Source organism: Rhamphochromis longiceps, linkage group LG8 (genome assembly GCF_057381845.1).
Source record: "Rhamphochromis longiceps isolate RC_006_pf linkage group LG8, R_longiceps_female_GT1.1, whole genome shotgun sequence".
Classification (NCBI taxonomy): domain Eukaryota; kingdom Metazoa; phylum Chordata; class Actinopteri; order Cichliformes; family Cichlidae; genus Rhamphochromis; species Rhamphochromis longiceps.
The window spans coordinates 18,765,614-18,784,716 of record NC_140564.1 but is presented as its reverse complement, the minus strand read 5'-3'; the positions used below and the strand labels follow the sequence as shown (position 1 = coordinate 18,784,716).

The 19,103-nt window shown below is 38.0% G+C and overlaps 1 protein-coding gene across 2 annotated transcripts in view; it reads left to right on the top strand.

The window, feature by feature from the left end:
- Positions 1-19,103, top strand: part of LOC146663499 (integrin alpha-M-like) — a 26,899-nt gene extending 7,796 nt beyond the window's left edge. The window contains exons 2-31 of one of the 2 annotated variants that reach the window (XM_085416242.1): positions 6,411-6,541; positions 9,252-9,354; positions 9,495-9,598; positions 10,014-10,084; positions 10,175-10,289; positions 10,817-10,944; positions 11,032-11,177; positions 11,408-11,558; positions 11,728-11,878; positions 12,149-12,222; positions 12,357-12,477; positions 12,823-12,962; positions 13,091-13,237; positions 13,330-13,542; positions 13,640-13,773; positions 14,050-14,192; positions 14,278-14,432; positions 14,557-14,682; positions 15,843-15,916; positions 15,999-16,140; positions 16,231-16,329; positions 16,428-16,507; positions 16,580-16,666; positions 16,765-16,834; positions 16,934-17,032; positions 17,135-17,215; positions 17,343-17,453; positions 17,589-17,702; positions 17,781-17,891; positions 18,031-19,103. In XM_085416242.1, the coding sequence (XP_085272368.1) occupies positions 6,484-6,541; positions 9,252-9,354; positions 9,495-9,598; positions 10,014-10,084; positions 10,175-10,289; positions 10,817-10,944; positions 11,032-11,177; positions 11,408-11,558; positions 11,728-11,878; positions 12,149-12,222; positions 12,357-12,477; positions 12,823-12,962; positions 13,091-13,237; positions 13,330-13,542; positions 13,640-13,773; positions 14,050-14,192; positions 14,278-14,432; positions 14,557-14,682; positions 15,843-15,916; positions 15,999-16,140; positions 16,231-16,329; positions 16,428-16,507; positions 16,580-16,666; positions 16,765-16,834; positions 16,934-17,032; positions 17,135-17,215; positions 17,343-17,453; positions 17,589-17,702; positions 17,781-17,891; positions 18,031-18,123 (3,441 nt within the window). In that variant the 5' untranslated portion in view covers positions 6,411-6,483 and the 3' untranslated portion in view covers positions 18,124-19,103. The remainder of the gene's footprint in view (positions 1-6,410; positions 6,542-9,251; positions 9,355-9,494; positions 9,599-10,013; positions 10,085-10,174; positions 10,290-10,816; positions 10,945-11,031; positions 11,178-11,407; positions 11,559-11,727; positions 11,879-12,148; positions 12,223-12,356; positions 12,478-12,822; positions 12,963-13,090; positions 13,238-13,329; positions 13,543-13,639; positions 13,774-14,049; positions 14,193-14,277; positions 14,433-14,556; positions 14,683-15,842; positions 15,917-15,998; positions 16,141-16,230; positions 16,330-16,427; positions 16,508-16,579; positions 16,667-16,764; positions 16,835-16,933; positions 17,033-17,134; positions 17,216-17,342; positions 17,454-17,588; positions 17,703-17,780; positions 17,892-18,030) is intronic. The other variant, XM_085416243.1, reaches the window with a different exon arrangement.

Genomic DNA, 19,103 nt, shown 5'->3' with positions numbered 1-19,103 from the left:
GGGATTAATGAAGACTCCGTCAATTTTAGAAACTCCCCCCATGCTGTCAGAGAAGAGCTGATGCTGACGCTTTTGAAGCATTCATGTCGTTGGATGTTTGAGCTGATAAATGGTAGATCTGAAATCTCTAGATTATTGCAAAGTGCTTGTTCTACATCTAGCCAAGGTTCATCTAAGAGGGTATGTTTTAGCCATCCTGAGATAAACTGAAGCCTGTTGGCTAAGAAGTAGTGCTGAAATTTAGGTAGTTCTAATCCTCCTTTATCCTTGGTCTTTTGTAGTGTTTTTAAGCTTATACGTGGGGGTTTATTTTTCCAAAGGAATTTGGACATACGTTAATCTAGAGATCTGAACCAATCTTGTGGCGGTTTAGTTGGGATCATTGAGAATAAATAATTTATTTTTGGTAAGACCATCATTTTTATAGCAGCAACCCTTCCCATAAGTGATATGGGTAGACATTTCCACCTAGCCAGATCACCTTCTACTTTCTTTAAAAGTGGGATATGGTTTAATTTAGTTAGATCTGCAAGCTTGGGAGAAACATTAATACCTAAATATTTTATATTTCCCGATTGCAGTGGTGTAGAAGAGGAATTATGGAAGGAGCAATTAATCGGAATGACTGTAGATTTTGACCAGTTATTTTTTACTCACCTAAAGTGCTCGTGCTCTCGTCCACTCCCCGCAAAAAAATTAGCAGCTGTGCGGTGTCTGTGGCATCGGTGCTCTCACTGCTTGTGATGGAGTAAAAATCAAAAGCACAAGCTTTATCAGACAGTTGCAGTTTAATGTTGGCTGACAAGTCTTCAGTGCGTCACACAACTGTATTTCTGGACATGCTGACGTTGTTGAAGTCCGGCACTTTTCCGGCCACATTATTTCGGTGACTTTAACGAGGCCTTGTTTTATGAGGTCTCCATCTGAAAAAGGCTTGCCATGTCTTGTGATGAGTTGGGTGACCTCATAGCTGGCTATTGTAGCCTTTTCTTGGACCTTTCGAGCACAAAAAAAATACTGTTGCTGACCCTGCAGGACAGCTACCCTTTGCTTTAATTTCTGCTCTCCCTCAGCACCAGTGTAAGATGCATAGGCCTGATGTTTGGTTTCATAATGACTTTGTACATTATACTCTTTCATAACTGCCACAGTTTCAGTGCAGATCCACCACCCGAATATGTCCTAGATTGAAGTTCTATAAGTCTATAATTTAAATGGTAGGTTTATTTGAATAGTGTGAGACAAAATAATAACAAACCCCCCCCCAGAAAATGCATTTCAAACCAGTTAGAAGTTAATTTGCATTTTCATGAATGAAATAAGTATTTGATTCCTGCAAAATGTGCTTTAGTACTTGGTGGCAAACCTTTGTTGGTAATAACAGGTCAGATGTATTTTGTAGCAGCAACTGAAACCTTCAGCTCCCTCCACAGATTTTCTATGGGATTAGGGTCTGGAGACTGACTAGGCCATTTCGAGACCATAATATGCTTCTTCTTGAGTCAATCCTTTGTTGCACTGGCTGTGTGTTTTGGATCACTATCATGCTGGAATACCCACCCAACCCATTTTCAATTCCCTGGCTGAGGGAAAGATGTTCTCACCCAAGATTTGATGGTACTTGGACCCATCCATCCTCCCTTTGATGCGGTGCAGTTGTCCTGACCCCTTGGCAGAAAAAACACCCCAAAACATAATGTTTCCACCTCCATGTTTGATGGTGAGGACAGTGTTCTTGGAGTCACAGGCAGCATTCCTCCTCCTCCAAACACACCGAGTTGAGTTAATGCCAAATAGCTCGATTTTGGTCTTATCTGACCACAACACTTTCACCCAGTCCTCCTCAACCCGTTCTCACTCCCAAAGCGTAACATTTTACGCTAGGTGACAAATCGTCACCATATTACGTTTTCGGCTACCCACCACGTTCCTAAATGACGACCTCGGAAAACAGAGGAAATATGAGAACCGTCTGGACTGAATCTACACATGTTCGCTCTTTTTCTTCAAATCGTTTAGAAACACGCTATTTAACATCATTAAAGTCCTGGTTAAGGTCAGGAATAAGGTTATGGTCAGGGCTAGGGATAAGGTTAGGTTTAGGGCTGGAATACAGGGCTGGAACGTCTATTACCGCGGGAGCGTCATTGCACTGGATTCCAGCCATAACCCGCCGCGTACCCTAAGAACGCCGAAGGTCTCCTTTCGCGTTCCTCAGGAACGCCGCGGGACGAGACAAAACGTCGACATGTTACGCCTTGGGAGTGAGAACGCTCTGTCCTCCTCTGAATCATAGAGATGTTCAGTGGCAAACTTCAAATGAGCCCTTACATGTGTGTTCTTGAGCAGGGGGACCTTGCGGGTGACTATGGTCACAGCTGCTTTGAGATCATTGATAAATTCTTCCCGAGTAATGTAAGCCAGTGTTCCACACTGTTCTCATTCCACACTGATCTCACTTTTCTCATTATCATTGAAGCTCCACGAGGTGAGATTATGCGTGGTGCTCCAGGCTGAGGGAGATTGGCAGTTATATTATGGTTCATCTATTTGCGAATAATCACGCCAACTGTTGTCACCTTTTCACCCAGCTAAACGCGATGGTCTTGGAGCCCATTCCAGCCTTGTGTATGTCCACAATCTTGTCCTGGAAAGCTCTTTGGTCTTGGCCATGGTGCAAAGTTTGGAATATGGATAGACTGAGTGCGTCTATGGACAGATGTCTTTTATACAGGTAACAAGTTGAGAAGGCTTCCAATGTCAGCTCATTACCTGTATAAAAGACACCAGATATCTTGCTGATTGATAGGGGATCGAAAAAGTACTTCACTCATGAAAATGAAAATTAATTAATAACTTTTTTAAATGATTTTTTTTTTAAATTTTTTTGGTTTTTGTTCAGTCTCTCACTATTCAAATAAACCTACCATTGAACTTATAGACTGAACATTTCTTTGTTAGTGGCCAAACATGATAATTTTTCCCTGACTGTATAAACAGCCATACATAGACATGAAGTAGGTGCATATTAAATACAGGCCCGTTTAACCAACTCATGCTGACTCCCTTTTACAAAACTGGCACAAATGTCTCAGACAGTTGAGACATTTCACAGGAAGTCAGGCGAAAAGCAGAAATGCACACTGTATTTTTAGATTTTTCTGCTTTTTTACGCAGAGGTTTCACTTTCTGTCCATAATGAGGTTAAATGTTTTTGACAATGTCAATCCATTAGTATGAAAACAAATTGACACTATATATAAAATAAGCCTTTTTTTCCTTTTTACAATTTGAAGTGAAAAGTTCAAGTGAAAATGTTTTTTCTGAGTATAACAATATTTTAGCAAATAATTTTGTTTCACATCTGCATATAAGAACTTAAGCTAGACAAAAGGTTTTATAGGCTATTGACTATTTTAATTAGTGCCAAGAAGGTTATGTTTTTTGTAGCATATGTGTGCATGTTCATGCATGCACGTCATTCTGTCTGTAAACAAAATAGCTCAAAACTTTTAAAATTAATTCCAATAAAACTTTGCAGGGATGTAAAGTTGGGTCATGCCAATGATCCATTAAAATTTGGCTTACATTCATCAAGGTCTTGAAGGTCAACTTAATGATTGATCTGTCAAAAACTGACAAAAAGCCTTATAAATGGGATTCTTACAAGTGTGGTGTGCAATGTCAACACATAGAATGTACTATTAAGATAAATACCTTTATTAGATAGATACCTTTATTAGTCCCACAAGGGGAAACTTCATGTTAAGGCTGCCGACCTATTGCACGCAATGGTGGCGCCATCTTACCCTCCGACCATACATACATTACACAAAAACATCACATGGGGAAGACAGGTCAGAGAGGTATAACAGAAGATTTACAATATGATGTCGTGTTTGACCTCTGACCTCTACTTCAAGATCAATAGATTAATCTGAAAGTCAAAGTGATATTAATGATATATAGAGCTATTTTAAACATATGCTTCTTATTGCCTGTGTTGTATATAGGCATATAGGGAATGCTGTTTAAGATTCTCATTATCACAGGGGAACACCCAGGCGTTTCCAGTGAAGGTGAGAAGTCTTGTTATGCTGCTGAAGTTGTGGCTGAGGTGTGAGTTGAAGATCTCACAGACAGGGGTCTCTGCCAGTATCCTCCTGTGCCACCTCAGCAAAACAGGTGGTTATCTATTGACAGCTCAGCTCCTCTCTTCACCAGAGTGTCCAAAACATAAAGCCTTAAATCTGATGATACAATTGCAAAATCGATCATTGACATGCAGCCTAGGGTGTTCTGGTGCTACTTGCTCTTTTGGACATCCATATGTTCAAACATGGTGTTCATTATGGATAGACTGTGATTTGCACAGAAGTCCAATAACAGAACACTTGAGTTCAAATCATGCAGGCCTCACAGTCATACTCCTCAGGGTCTGACTGTCATTACCCACATAAGCACTGAAGTCTACCAGAAGGATGACTGTTGGGTCTGGGCTTCCACAGGCCCCGCTGGTTTAGAAACTTATTCTCGTTAACAACAAAAACAAGACGAACATCTTTTACTTGCTAGCAAGGGAGGCCCCGGTCGGTTTCTCAGAAAAGCACTCTGAATCCAACCACAGACTGACCCCACCATAGGCCTCCGCTTGTCACCTTTTATTGAAAACAGTTACAGTACACACAAGCACCTCCCATTGTAAAACCCCTCCAATGGTTACAAAAGACAAGGCACTATGTATGTATGTGTGTGCACGTGTAAGCACGTATGTGCATGTGTATGCATGTGCAAGAATGTGTGTGTGTGTGTGTGTGTGTGTGTGTGTGTGTGTGTGTGTGTGTGTGTGTGTATCTATGTGAGTATGTGTGTTTGTGTTTGGGGGTGCGTTTGTGTGACCTCCTGCCCACAAAAGGATCATAAATGCAGGAAGTTTACTAAGCAACAAACAGAATCTTTAGATAGGATGTGCCTAATAAAACACTTCAGCCTCCCCCACCAACAAACTGGCTGGAGAGGTGGTCAGAGACAAAGGAATGTCTTTGATCCTGCTGCTTGAACTAAGACTTACAAATTTAAGTAACACAATGACATTTAACAATTTGACTCCAACAATGACTGAGTCACAAGATAGAGTTCCCTCAAACACCCCTCGGAGTGACACCAAGAAGAGTACTCAGAACTGTCATTTGGGGCATAAGTACACAGGACAGTAAGGACCTGTTCTCTGGCCTGAAGGTGCAGGGAAAAATAAACATGTGCAAGCTCCACCATACAGTATAGACAGCAGGCATACAATTATTGCCATCCCAGCCCACCTCCTCTCATCAAGGGAAACTCCAGACTCAAAAAGAATTCAAGCCCTCTCCAGAAGACTGGCTCCAGATCCAAAGTCACGCATTAAGATGAGCCCAACTATATCTAGCTGGTATCTCTAAACCTCCTGCACTAGCTCAAAGTACTTCCCTACCAGAGAGATGACGTCCATGTCCAAATCACCACCCTTGATATACAGGGATTGGTCTGCCAAAGCCTTTGGCTTTAGTCTTTCCAACACACATTGCAGGAAGTGGACCTATCCGGTCTTTAAGTGATGACGTGATGAATCCTGCTATCAGGCCCAAACTACTCTGCGTTTAATAAGGCTGTTTTGTATTTAACATGTTTTAATGCTTTGTATCTTGTTCTATTTAATCTCAACAAGCCCCTAAAAACAGTCAGTGATCACTGTTGGCCTCTGTGGGTTTTTATTGCCGCTAATCATTTTAAAACTCAGTTTTTAAAACCTTACAATGTAACTACAGCTCAGCCCATGTGGCAGTATATTAATGACTAACCTTGTATTGTGGATGGGTTATCTCATTTGTTCTCCTGACTGAAGTTTGGTCCGTTTACAGCATTTTGCCATGTGATTGCATTTGTCCCTAACGTTTGGGAACCCTCATGTTAACTTTTATAGAGTGGAAAAAAGTTAGCATTCATTTTCCAGCTTCACTGTTTATATTATGCTAACATAGTTGTGTCGCTAGCGATCACGTAGCACATCATTATATACCAGCTAGCCAACCTTCAGTGACCCTACAAATGTCACTGCTGTTTGCTTTCCTGTCTTCATTTATGTTGGAAGTGATAGCAGAGCTGTACGTCTTAATTTGTTTTGGAAATCCCCAAATCAGAACATGGTATATTATATACCATACCATACCATATTATATATGGAAACTAGCAAGCTAACTCCCTGATAACTTCTAACGCCATTAAATTTCATAAATTTGGTTTTCATGGATGCCTGGATGTTAAACTGAATTGTTACACCTGATAGAGCAGCAGCGGTGATCATTTTATTACAGATGAAAAGATTTAGACAGTTTTTAACTCTCAGTGATGCCACTGTGATCATGTGACTTAAGGACCTGCAGCGGAGTTTGGGCCCAGGCACAGCTAATGACGTCAGACTTAAACACCGGATAGGAGGCCGAGACTATGTCTGCTCTGTGGACTGCAGCCTGCCAGACACCATGGGCTAAGGCCCAGCCACAAGGTGATCTTCATTCAACCCATATGGAAAAGAAATAGTAAAAACATATATGATTTATATATGATTTACTCATGAAAGTGGCCACTTTCATGAGTAAATCATATATAAATCATATAAGGCTTACATGATTTACTCATGAAAGTGGCCACTTTCTCATTACTTTCATATATTTTTTTAGTAAGTATACAAAACATACAAGTTTCATTGTATAATTTTTCAAGGGATCTTATATGTGTTTTCACTCTTGTATGCTTTTCATACAAGTTTCATACAAGACAGATAAAAACTTTATAAGATTTATATATATCGTTTCCATATGGGAAGCACCCTCCCTAGGCCTGTTTCCTTAGTGTTTCTGTGACAAGGGTTGTCTGATTTCTTCTTTGTCTGGTTCCTCACCCACAGCCAAATTGCCTACCAGTGGGCAAAAGCCCCCTGAAAACATTTACACTGTCAGCTTTCTTCCTGTTTTTACTTGTGATTGCAATGATTTCATCTGGTTGCCCAGAAACTAATAGATTATTCAATCTTTTTAGTATATGTAATCTTGTTTTTAATTGTGCTTTAACAGTCACATCAATTTTAAATAGTTTACCAAAGTGTTGTGTGTCACATATAACAGACAGTGATATCAGTATTCTAACTCCTCCTACATTAGAGTTCCTCTAAATGAGTGTCTTAAGTTTGAGCATTCACTCTGTGCATTCTGCATTTTAGTTTCAACAACTCCTTCAGCACTTTCAGAAGAAGTAACAGCTCATTTGAGTAGTCACACTGAAACAGAAAAAAATCACACTTAAGTTTATTTTTTTCATGGGAGTAACACAATGGACTGGATCATCAGTGCTATGCTGTTCTTGTCAGGCAAGTTTGTGCCTTCTCATTTTGTCTTTCAAAATTGTGGCAACATTTTTCACCCCAAAAAATATTTTTTGGAGTACTGGTAATACAAATTAGAAGTGAAACTATATCTTCTAGACATACTTTGCTAGTGGCAATTTACTTATTTCTTATTTGAATTTCATCCTCTGTAAACAAAGCTACCTGCAGAAATGTGTGTTTGAAACCATAATGACCACAGTAAGGCTGTCCTGACAAAAGGTTGACAGCATGTTATAATGATGAGCAATATTTTTTTATTACATTTATATTTCTCACTGTAAATGTTTCACTGTTGAACAATGTAAGATGCAAGAAGCCAGGAACAATGCAAAGTTAGCACCATATTATATGATTATTTAGAGAAAGATGTGTCCGGTCATGCCCAAAAAAGTGTAATTTTGTTTGCTGGTAACTGAAATGACAGTCCCTTTTGATTTTTCCTGTATCCTAATCATGTGACAAAGTATTTGCTACTCTGTATTGTTTGAATATCCCAAAAAATCACAGTTTGCTGATTTTAATTTAAATTTTGGATTTGTAGAGTTGTAATACAAACCTCAGACATTTTCTGTGTTAAGCGTGTGTGTGTGTGTGTGTGTGTGTGTGTGTGTGTGTGTGTGTGTGTGTGTGTGTGTGTGTGATATAAACTGATGAATCTGACATAGTTGAGGAGGACAGGATGTATGTGCACAATGGCGTGATTGTCCATTCAGTTCCTTTTTTTCAGTACTGTAAAAGGGCAAATGTATACACTATTATAATGATCAGTTTTCATACTGTGTACGTATGTATGTGCATCATACTGTTTAAATACCTAATAATTAGTTTGAGCGATCTCGTTCTTTCGGTCACTACCCACACTTCGTGACCACAGGTGAGGGAAGGGGTGTAGTTCGACCGGTAAATTGGGAGCTTCGCTTTTACGCTCAGCTCTCTCTTCACCACAACAGACTGGTACAGCGTCCACATGACTGCAGTTTCAGCATCAATCAATCTGTCGATCTCCAGCTCCCTTCTCCCATCACTCGTGAACAAGACCCCGAGATACTTAAACTCCTCCACATGGGGCAGGAACTCATCCCTAACCTGGAGTGGGCACTCCACCCTTTTCTGTCCGAGAACCATGGCCTCAGATTTGGAGGTGCTGATCCTCATTCCTGCTGCTTCACACTTGGCTGCAAACTGTTCCATTGTGAGCTGGAGGCCCTCACCAGATGAAGCCAACAGAACCACATCACCTGCAAAAAGCAGAGATGAGATTCTGTGGCCACCAAAGTGAAAGCCCTCCGCCACTTGGCTGCGCCTAGAAATCCTGTTTATAAAAGTTATTAACAGAATTGGTGACAAAGGGCAGCCCTGGCGGAGCCAATCACCCACCGGCAATGAGTCCGACTTATTGCCGGCTATGCAAACCAAGCTCTTGCAACGGCTGTATAGGGATCGAATGGCCCGTAGCAATGGGCCAGACATCTCATACTCCCGCAGCACCTCCCACAGGACACCGCGAGGGACACGGTCGAATGCCTTCTCTAAGTCCACAAAACACATGTAGACTGGTCGAGCAAACTCACATTCACCCTCAAGTATCTTCGAGAGGTTGTTCCGTGACCAGGATAAAAACCGCATTGTTCCTCCTGTATTCGAGGTACGACTAACAGACGGACTCTCCTTCCAGCACCCTGGCATAGACTTTCCCAGGGAGGCTGAGGAGTGTGATCCCCCTGTAATTAATTTAGTAATTAAAGAAACACAGAAGGCTGAGCTGTTGAAATAAATCACATTATCATTCCATAATAAGCTTTAATAATGTTTTTCTTTCTTTAATTATCAGTGTTAAATGCTGCACTTAGTTTCAATATTGATCCTGTGGCTTGGAAGACCCTGAGGAACTCTGCTGCTGGTTTTGGCTACCAGGTGGTTCAAAGACAATCAGAGTAAGCCAGAGCATAGATATGTTTAATATGGGTTTACAATTGCCTGCTTATAACATTCACCACTAATGCTTAACAGCTGGAGGTTTTTCACTGCACTTTGCTCACCAAATGTTATCTAATGTCTGGATTTCTCTCCTTAGTTTGCTTGTCAGTGCCCCACTTGAACAGTATTCACAAAACAGAAAGGGGAGAATATACAGGTGTACCATCTCTGGTGAAAACTGCCTAAATATACAATTTCAAGGTAGGTAGTTTCTTGATGTCTTAACACAATATCCTGAAACTCTGACAGTATCTTTCAAGTATTGAGATCTTGGAATATGACATTAATTAGATTAATTTGCAGATAAGGTGGATTTCTAGAGAAAAAAACTGAAATGTGCGAGTTTGTAATGCATTGTTAAGCATTTGCCATTTCATGATATAACAAAACACTTAATTGAATGTATTTGTTTGTTTAATTAATTCTTGCTAAAAGTTATTTATTTTTTGTTGATTTTCAGACACAGTAATAGTGAACTTTGATTAGTGTATTTTGCATTCTTTCCCTTTGTAATGTGGTACGAAAAGTGGCAGTCATTTAAATAAAATGTATTTTCTAGTGACCCCAACATTTATTTTATGAGTGTTTTAATATATACTCAATGCTTTAAATACAGAGCCAGATTTTGCTATCAACATGTCTCTTGGTTTGACAATGAAAAGTGATCCTGGAACCCAAAATGCTGTGGTGAGTTGGTGAACTGCAGACGTGTCACACTGGAATGGAAGAATAATCAGCATGCTTGATTCATCATAATTTGATCTTTTCTCTTTTGAGGCATGCGGTCCAACTATTCCAAAGGACTGCAAAAGTATCACCATGTACAGTGGAGTGTGCTTTCAAATAAACCGTTCCAATAGATTTGAGCGTCCCATACCACCTTCTGTCAAAGGTAACAGGATACTAAGTTTGTGAAAACAAACTCAAAATAATAATAGAATCTATAAATACTTATGTCACTGCACATTCACACAATTAATCGCTGTGACCCAATAACCTAATACATTTTAAACAGTCTGAAGCTCATTTATTGCAGTTATTGTGCTTTTTTAAATATTTTTTTTAATTAGTTTTAATTATGCTTTGAATTTTCAATTCAGTTTCATTTTACCCCCCAGAGTCACTTTAATAGGTTGAGATTAGTTTTCATTGCTTTAAGTAGTAATTTTTTGACTTTTTAATTATTTTTAATTATTAGGATTTTAGCTTGGGTAAGATTTAAGAGTTTCAGAAATCATATTACAACACAAACATAATTTATGAAGGCAGTTGACTCCCAGTTATGTAAACATCCCAAGTCACAAATAAGCGTGCACCAAAGATTCAAATGGCAAATGGGACCAAAGTGTGAATCTTCCTAACAAAGAAAGGCCACTTAAAGTTGCTCAACACTACATTTCGTACCCATCTTTTTGGCAGAATGCCCGCTGCAAGCAGACATTGCCTTTCTGTTGGATGGTTCAGGGAGTGTATATAGCGAAGATTTTCAAACAATGAAGACCTTTGTGAAAAATCTGGTTCGGTCTTTTCTCTCAAGTGATACAAAGGTGAGGAACAGACATTAAATATTAAATATTTCTTTATTTCCATAATTGATGGAATGATTGATTTTCTGTACTTTTTTTCTTTTCAAGTTTTCTGTTTCCCAGTTCTCTACTTCATCAAAGGTCCATTACTATTTTGATAATTTTTTCTCATCTGGATCATGGGAATCTAACATTGATAGAATAAAACAACTAGACCAAGCAACTTACACAGCTGAAGCCATCGAACATGTTGTGTAAGTGCTGCCATGATGTTACACATCTTTCACAGTTAATGAAGTATGTCAGAGGTTAGAGATAACTTGTAGAGCTTTATTTTTTTTTTTTAAAAATCATAATTCTTTGTTATATTAGCGAAAATACTGTAAAAGAAGGCATCATGATTTTTATGTAAGCAGTTCTCTTCAACATCTAAAAGATGCACTGTAAAGAAAGATGAACTGAAACTGTTTTCTTCATTCATCAGCCAAAATGTTTTTACACCACAAAGAGGATCCAGATCAAATGCAAAGAAGGTGCTGATAGTTATTACTGATGGAGAATCTCATGACTCACATCGCTTACCATATGTAGCAAGGCTAGCTGAGAGTAAAAAGATTGTTCGATTTGCTATTGGGGTAAGTACCTGCTCAGTTTTACACTGTACCAGTTTCTTCAAAAGGTTAATCCTTTCAATGACCCTGTAAAGTTAACCTAATTTTCTGACACTAATGAAATGAGGCACCATTCTTCATGAGGAGGACTGTGTGGGTGCTAGTAAAGTAAAAGCTGTGTGTGTGTTTCTAGGTGGGGAATGCATTTAATAAACCTGCAGCAGAACAGGAGCTGAAAACCATTGCATCGTCTCCGTCAGACAAACACGTATTTCAAGTTAGGGACTTCAACGCCCTTGAAATAATAAGACAGAATTTACAGGACAAAATTTTCTCTATCGAAGGTACAAACATTAAAAAATGTTACAACTTTGTTAAAATTTCTGTAAACATCCCAGCTATAAAAATTAAAGCAACTGAAGCCACCTGCAGTAAAGGCCTGAGAGATGTTCACCTTTTTTTATCTCTTTACATTAGTGTGTTAAACAACACATAAATGACATATTTTTAATAAAGAGCAAGTGATTGTCTAGAATCAGTCCTTCAGGTCGTGAACAAATTGAAATTACACAGTCTGTCCTTTAAGTTCTTTTTTTATTATTTTCATGTTACAGGATCACAAACCAGTGGAGAGTCACTGAAAATGGAAATGTCTCAAGAGGGATTCAGTGCAGTTTATGTGCCTGAGGTAATTTAAAACACTTTAAACTCAGACAGTCAAGTGATAAAAAGAAAGGAAAACCAAACAAAACTCCAAATTTAAATGCACTGTATAAAACATTCACACATTTATTTTTCTGTACATTTCTGTCTGCACTGTAGGGAATTCAGATGTCTATTGTTGGTGCAAACCAGTGGAAGGGAGGCTACGTGCAATACACAACAGGAGGCCAGAAGGTGAAAACATATGAGGACGTGTCTTTGGAGCCTGACAGCTATCTTGGTAACAACTAACACATAAACATGTGATCATGTAGTATATACATAGCTGTGCTGTAATTCTTTCCCCCAATCAGTTTGGAAAATAGACAACATATAAAGGATGAGTAAGGATTCCAAAGGCTGAGGAAGAGTATGCTTTAATTAGGTGTTTAATGTTAGTCATGTTGTTTTTGATTGTGCTTTATGTCACATAAAATATGAAATACCACAAATGACAACATTTCAAGAAAAAAACATCTTCCATGCACCTTAAATATTAATGAAAATATTTATAAATTCTCTGTATGACTATATTTGACTATTTTTTACTTTTTTAACTGAAGACTGCTTGACTATTAAATTCTAGGTTACTCCATGGCAATTGCTAAATCCTGGAGTGGCTCAGTGACAGTTGTTGGTGCTCCAAGATATAAACACAGAGGAGTTGTGTTTGCTGTTAACAGAGATAGCTTTAGAAATCAAAAGATTGAGCCCTTTCCATGGCAGGTACGTATGTACAGTATAAAGTGATAGACCTGAATGACAATGTAAAATATATTTAGACTATATATAAACAAAACTGTACTATTTTCATTTATCTGATTATTTTCATCAATAATGTGTTTCTTACACAGTATCAGACTGGTGAATATTTCGGGGCAGAGGTGTGTGCCATGGACATAAATAATGATGACATCACTGAGCTAATCTTCATATCAGCCCCAATGTACATGGAGCCTGATAGAGAGGGAAGAGTTTATGTTTGCAGATTAACTGGTTTGGTAAATCACAGTTTTATCTACTGCAGTTAAATTAATCGGTTTATTTGTCAACTTTCTTAATGTTCATATAATATTCACTCTCGTCATTTTAGTTTGTGGAGTGTAATTTTGATGATCCGTTAATACTAAGAGGACGTGCAGCTGTCAAGGGAAGGTTCGGCTCTTCTCTTGCTGTGCTGCCTGATCTAAACTCAGATGGATTCAGGGATTTGGCAGTTGGAGCACCTTTGGAGAATAATGGTGAAGGCAGCATCTACATATTTAATGGCGAAGGAGGAGGAAGAATCAGTCCTACCTACTCACAGGTACACAACATCAAAGAACTCACGAGGATGACTAAACTAATCTGTAATGTAAAGTCATTTTCTGCAGTTTGAATATCAAATATTTTCATGTACACAGAGAATTACTGGTTCTGAGGTCCAGTCAGGACTGAAGTTCTTTGGCCTGTCAATCAGTCAGTCATCTTTTGACCAGAGTGGTGATGGACTGCCTGACTTAGCGGTGGGCTCAAAGGGCAAAGTTGTTTTATTGAGGTAAGTCCAAGACAGTCCAATCATGCATTATTACTGTCCATGTTTAATTCTATTAACTATTTCTGTTAAATAAAAGAAATGAATGCCCCACTGGTTAAAAGTTTAGAATGAATTCCATGAATAATTTTTTTTAATTATTACAATAATTTATGACATTTCTAGACACTTTGATATAAACTATTAGATAAAAACAAATGATGCATGATCAAAAACCTTTAAGCAGTAGTGGTTTGTAAAAAATGCAGTGTGGTATTTTCCTGTGATGTTCATTTCTAGATCAAGACCCATAGTAATGGTGAAAGCTGAGGTGTCATTCAACCCAAACCAAATCCCTACTCAGAATGAAGGCTGTTCAAAACCATTGGAGAACACAGCTACAGTCTGCTTCACCATGAGTAGAGTGTCTGCAGTCCACACAGGTTCATCATTCTACTCTACATCATTCAACAACAAAGCCACTGCCCATCATTTGTAGCATTGAATCCAAACTGTGTTTTATTCCAGCTCAAGCAGTGATTAATTATACTATAACACTGGATGCCACACGTAAACCTCCAAACAACCGAGCTTATGCCAGTGGGAAACAACAAGAACAATCTGGATCAGTCATTGTGGTCTTAAGAAGACGACAGTGTTCAACTCTAAAGTTACTTATTGAGGTAAAAATCGAATAATATCAGGAAAAACAACAAACAAACAAAAAAAACCCAATGCAAACAATCAAAGTTCAGTTCAGAGAGTCCTACAACACTGAATACAAACCAAATTGCTCTTTTTTTGCAGGCCTGTCCAGAAGATGCTCTTAGTTCTCTTTCCAATGAACTCAAATTCATGTTTAATGGTTTGTCCATCAACAGAAATCCCAGACCAAGTCTTTCCTCACAGGCTCAAACAACAACCATTTATCCTGTAAGTAATATTTAAACACAGTGTATTAACAAACAATTGGGCCAAGAAAACAACTTAAGTCTTTCCCTCGTATTAATTAATTAATTAAATTATTGACATGAAATTGACCATTAAACTCAGTTAAAGTGTCAGTTCTAAGTGATCCAGGCCACTGAACGTCTTTTTAGTTCCAGAAAAAATTTCTGTCATCCAAAAGGATTTACAGCATCTGATGGGGAAAACAAAGACTAAAGGCCTTTACAAACTGAACATGTAAAATCCATGCAAACATTTTGTGCATTAAAACATTTTTCGAAATCACTCATTCTTAATGTAGATGTTCACGGCGACCTTTTGTTGGACAAATTTGCAGCTTTTATTTTATTTTAAATCAAGCTCAATATCTTGGGCGTAAATACAAAGATGTAACAAACAGTTGTTTTTTGAATACAAATGTTCTGCAAAAAACACATTCCTTTTTTATAATGCGCTCCCTATATAATGGCCTTAAGAGTGAAACAAAGTTTGAAACAAAGAGTGGGTCAAGGTGTTATTCCTGTAAGAGTCACTAGCCCACCAGCTATCATGTGAGCTAAGGCAGCGGTCCCCAACCTTTCTTGCGCCACGGACCAGTTAATGTGTGACAATATTTTCACGGACCGGCCTTTAAGGTGTCGCGGATGAAAAGAACAAAGTAAACAAAGTAGTCCAACATCCCAAGATTAGCTGGATTTAAGCAGACTTCAAAGAATTATAATAAGAATAAGTGATCAGCTGTTGTATTTCCAGCTCTCTATGTCCACCATGGAGCACAGTAAAAGGCTTTAATGTTTAAGTAATCATTTTATTTCTCTTCCGCCACCAGAAAGAAAATTACTATTGGATATTAATGTATGGCTAATTGTACTACCAGTCAAAGACTAATGCAGTAGTAACAAAAAGCAATTAAAAAAAGAGCTCAAAATACACAATTCTTAACTTAGAATGACAGCTTGTGTCTGAGATCAAAGTTGTCCAGAAGTGGATCAAGAATATTATCAGAAATTGTTTTCTTCCCTGCAAAAAACCTCCACGAGATGGTAGAATGAAAAAATTGGTTGTTGGATTTCCCCATACAATGTGCTAATTGGAATAAGTCATTCATCATTTAAATATGTTTTCCAAAATGTTCTCTTCCACAGTTAGGGTTTGACATCAACTGTGGCACTGACAACAAATGTGTTGATAACCTTAAAGTGGATTTTACGTTCACCAGGTGAGGCTCATGTATAGAGCTTTGTTTTGCTTGTGCTTGTATTCCTTTTCCTTTATTCTCATCCTCCTTAATACTCTGACAGATCCTCAGAGGTTAAAGTGGGCATTGATGAGCTTTTGGATGTCACAGTCACAGTGGAGAACAGAGGAGAAAACTCCTACAACAGTCGTGTTATTCTCACGTACCCAGCTGGACTCTCCTACAGGAAGTTCACCATTCAGCAGGTAAGGCATCAGGATCAAGTCTGTATAAGTTCATCACTGATCTGCTGCTCTTCCAATACATCCAGCAGTAATTTTATTTTTATAACAAAGGGAAGAATTGGGTGCAACTCTTTGGACAGTGAAGATGGTTTATCACGAGGAAGGACAGACTGCACTATCCACAAACCAATTTTCAAGAACAAAACTAAGGTGTTTTTGCTTAGAATATCTTTCTCTCACTTCTTTATAGTTTTGTTTACAGCAAAAAGAGATGACGCAATTTGATATGTCTCCTCCATTCAATTAAGGCTTCCTTCATTGTCTCCTATGGGATTGACACCAACAGTCAGCTTGAGAGGAAGCTCTTTGTCACTGCAAATGCCACCAGGTACTGTTCCTTTGGTATATTTTTGTATAGTCCCACAGATAAAATATGAATCATTTCACTTCTTCATTTCAGTGGAAATCAGGAGCATGCCACTACAAATGAACTCTATAAAAATAAATCGATTGATGTGAGATATAGCATTTTTATGACATTTGAAAGGTATGGGTTCTTCCACTTGAAATAAAAAGCATCGTTTAGAAATTAACAAATGTTGTATTACATGGTATTTATTTAATTTTTTAAATATGTCTGTTTAGCTCTCTCAGCTACAACAATTTCACATTTGGGAGGAGTGATTTGCAGAAACCAGTCCAGCAATCAATTAAGGTCAAAATATAAGTTCTGTATAAATCTATATATGTGTATTTATATGTTCTGTATAATCTAAATCTAATTGTATTGCTTGGTTGTCCTTTTCTTTATCAGATTACAAATGATATCAGAGCACTTAATTTCACTGTGGTGATCAGGGTTCCAGTGAAGCTTGGTAAAAAAGACATTTGGGTGAATTTGATCAGTCTACAGGTATTGTGCAAAAGTCTTGAGTCACCCATCATTTCTAAATGGATGAATGGATGTGGTATAATTGGGACAAAACCAAGCATACCTGAATTAAATGTATTTCAGATTGCAGACTGTCAGAGAGGAATTGACGAAGAACCACCTGTCAAAACTTTTGTTTCTCAGATCAGAAAAAATAAGGTGGTTGTAAGTATACCTCTGCACTTGAGCTTTTGAAATTCAACCTCTTTTAGATTTTAACATTCACCTCACCTATCTCAAATTCAGCTATCACAGTTTTTGTTGGATTCAGTCTTGTTTAAATCATTCTCAGAACTGCTCTGTAGCCAAGTGCAGAGTGTTCAAGTGCAACACTTTCATGGGAATACGGGAGAGTAGGATGTATGAAATCTCTGCCAACCTCAGTTCAGGATGGATAGAGCAGGTAATGGATGGGTAGTTTATGTTAAATTAATGTGTTTTGGATTGTTTGCTAAATGTTTAGATACATAACTATTTACCTGTTAAATCAAACAGTATCTAATTTAGGGTCAACTCGCGATGTATTTTTTTCCCTTAGATTGGGCTTCAGTCTGCCAAATTCCTCTTGACCAGCACTGCCAGTCTGGAGTATGACAAAAACCAGTACATCTACTTTTCAGCAGGGTCTGACAACAATCCTCCTGTTCACAAGGTGATTATACAATATTTTCTTTTGTTTGGCATATTAAGAGCTTTAATTTTATTCACATTCTGTCACTTCATCTGTCAGATTGAGGCAGAAGTAGAAGTGTATCCTAAGCTGAATTTCACCAAAGCGATCATTGGAGGATCCCTGGGAGGGTTGGCTTTTCTAGCTTTACTCACCGCTAGCCTGTATAAGGTGAAAGACTCTTTTTATACTTTTTTCAATTAAAAGTTTACAAGTTTTTTTTTCTCATTTTTTGTCAGCTTGGTTACATTTTTATTGGAACTCTAATATATGATTGCTGTATTTTATGTGCTTTTTCATTCACTTCTAGGCTGGATTTTTCAAGAGTAAATACAAACAGATGATAATTGAAATGACAGAAGATGATCCAGGGACGGCTGCAGGTGCACCCTCAGCAGAGTAACAAAGATGACATTTGTAGCTGTACATCTAATCTGAATGACAGATGTAGACCATCCTGATAATTTCAGGGGTGAACATGGTGTGTAGAAATGTCCATGCTACCACATTTGATTAATTAAATAGACAACAGCTTGCTGTGTCTCAAATCACTCCCTTGCCTAGTCATTTGCTATGATCTGTAACAAAGGTTCCTACCTGGTCGTCAGGATCCTCAAGACTCGGGACCATAAAACTGGAGCACCTATTGTAAATAAGAAACCACCACTAGATATTTGTCTTAAGAGGATATATTTATGTAGATTTTCAAGCCTGTAAGTCCAGCAAGAAAGATTGGGCCTTTAAAATCAAATCTAACCTTTATTTTAATGGTCTGTGTATTTTATTTATATCTTTGTTATTAGTTAATTAATGAGCTGACAATGAAATGTCTTTCCACATCTAAATGAATCCAGTGTACTGGATAAGATGTCATCTCAGACATAAAGCAGTATTCATTTTATATCATGCAAAACAAAGAGGAGCAGATTCTTTAGCAGCCTGAACTTCAAGATGTGGAAAAAGACAATCTCCTTTTTCCAGCTTTACCCTACTTAAAGCACCACCTGTCCTCGCCGGTGTCTACTTTCACAGTATTAGTTAACTCTTTGAAATCTTCTATGTATCTCCATGATTTTGACTGTAAACATAATTTAACTTTATGTAATTTCTAAAGACTGGTAAGTCAAACAGAACTATGACACTCTGGCATGTATTTTTAGCACTATTTCAATATTTAGTGAGAGGGCAAAAGCAGATAAAACTTTAGAGGTAAAAATGAAAGACAGGTTTTTCCAGTCAGTGTGATGTAAGAGTGTTCCCTGCTTTGATTTGTAGGGAAACTTATTAATTAATCAGAAATTTAAAGAAATACAAATGTTTAAAAGTAACATGACCGTGTGACCTTTGAATACGAGAGTGACTATTTAAAACAATGACTTTTTA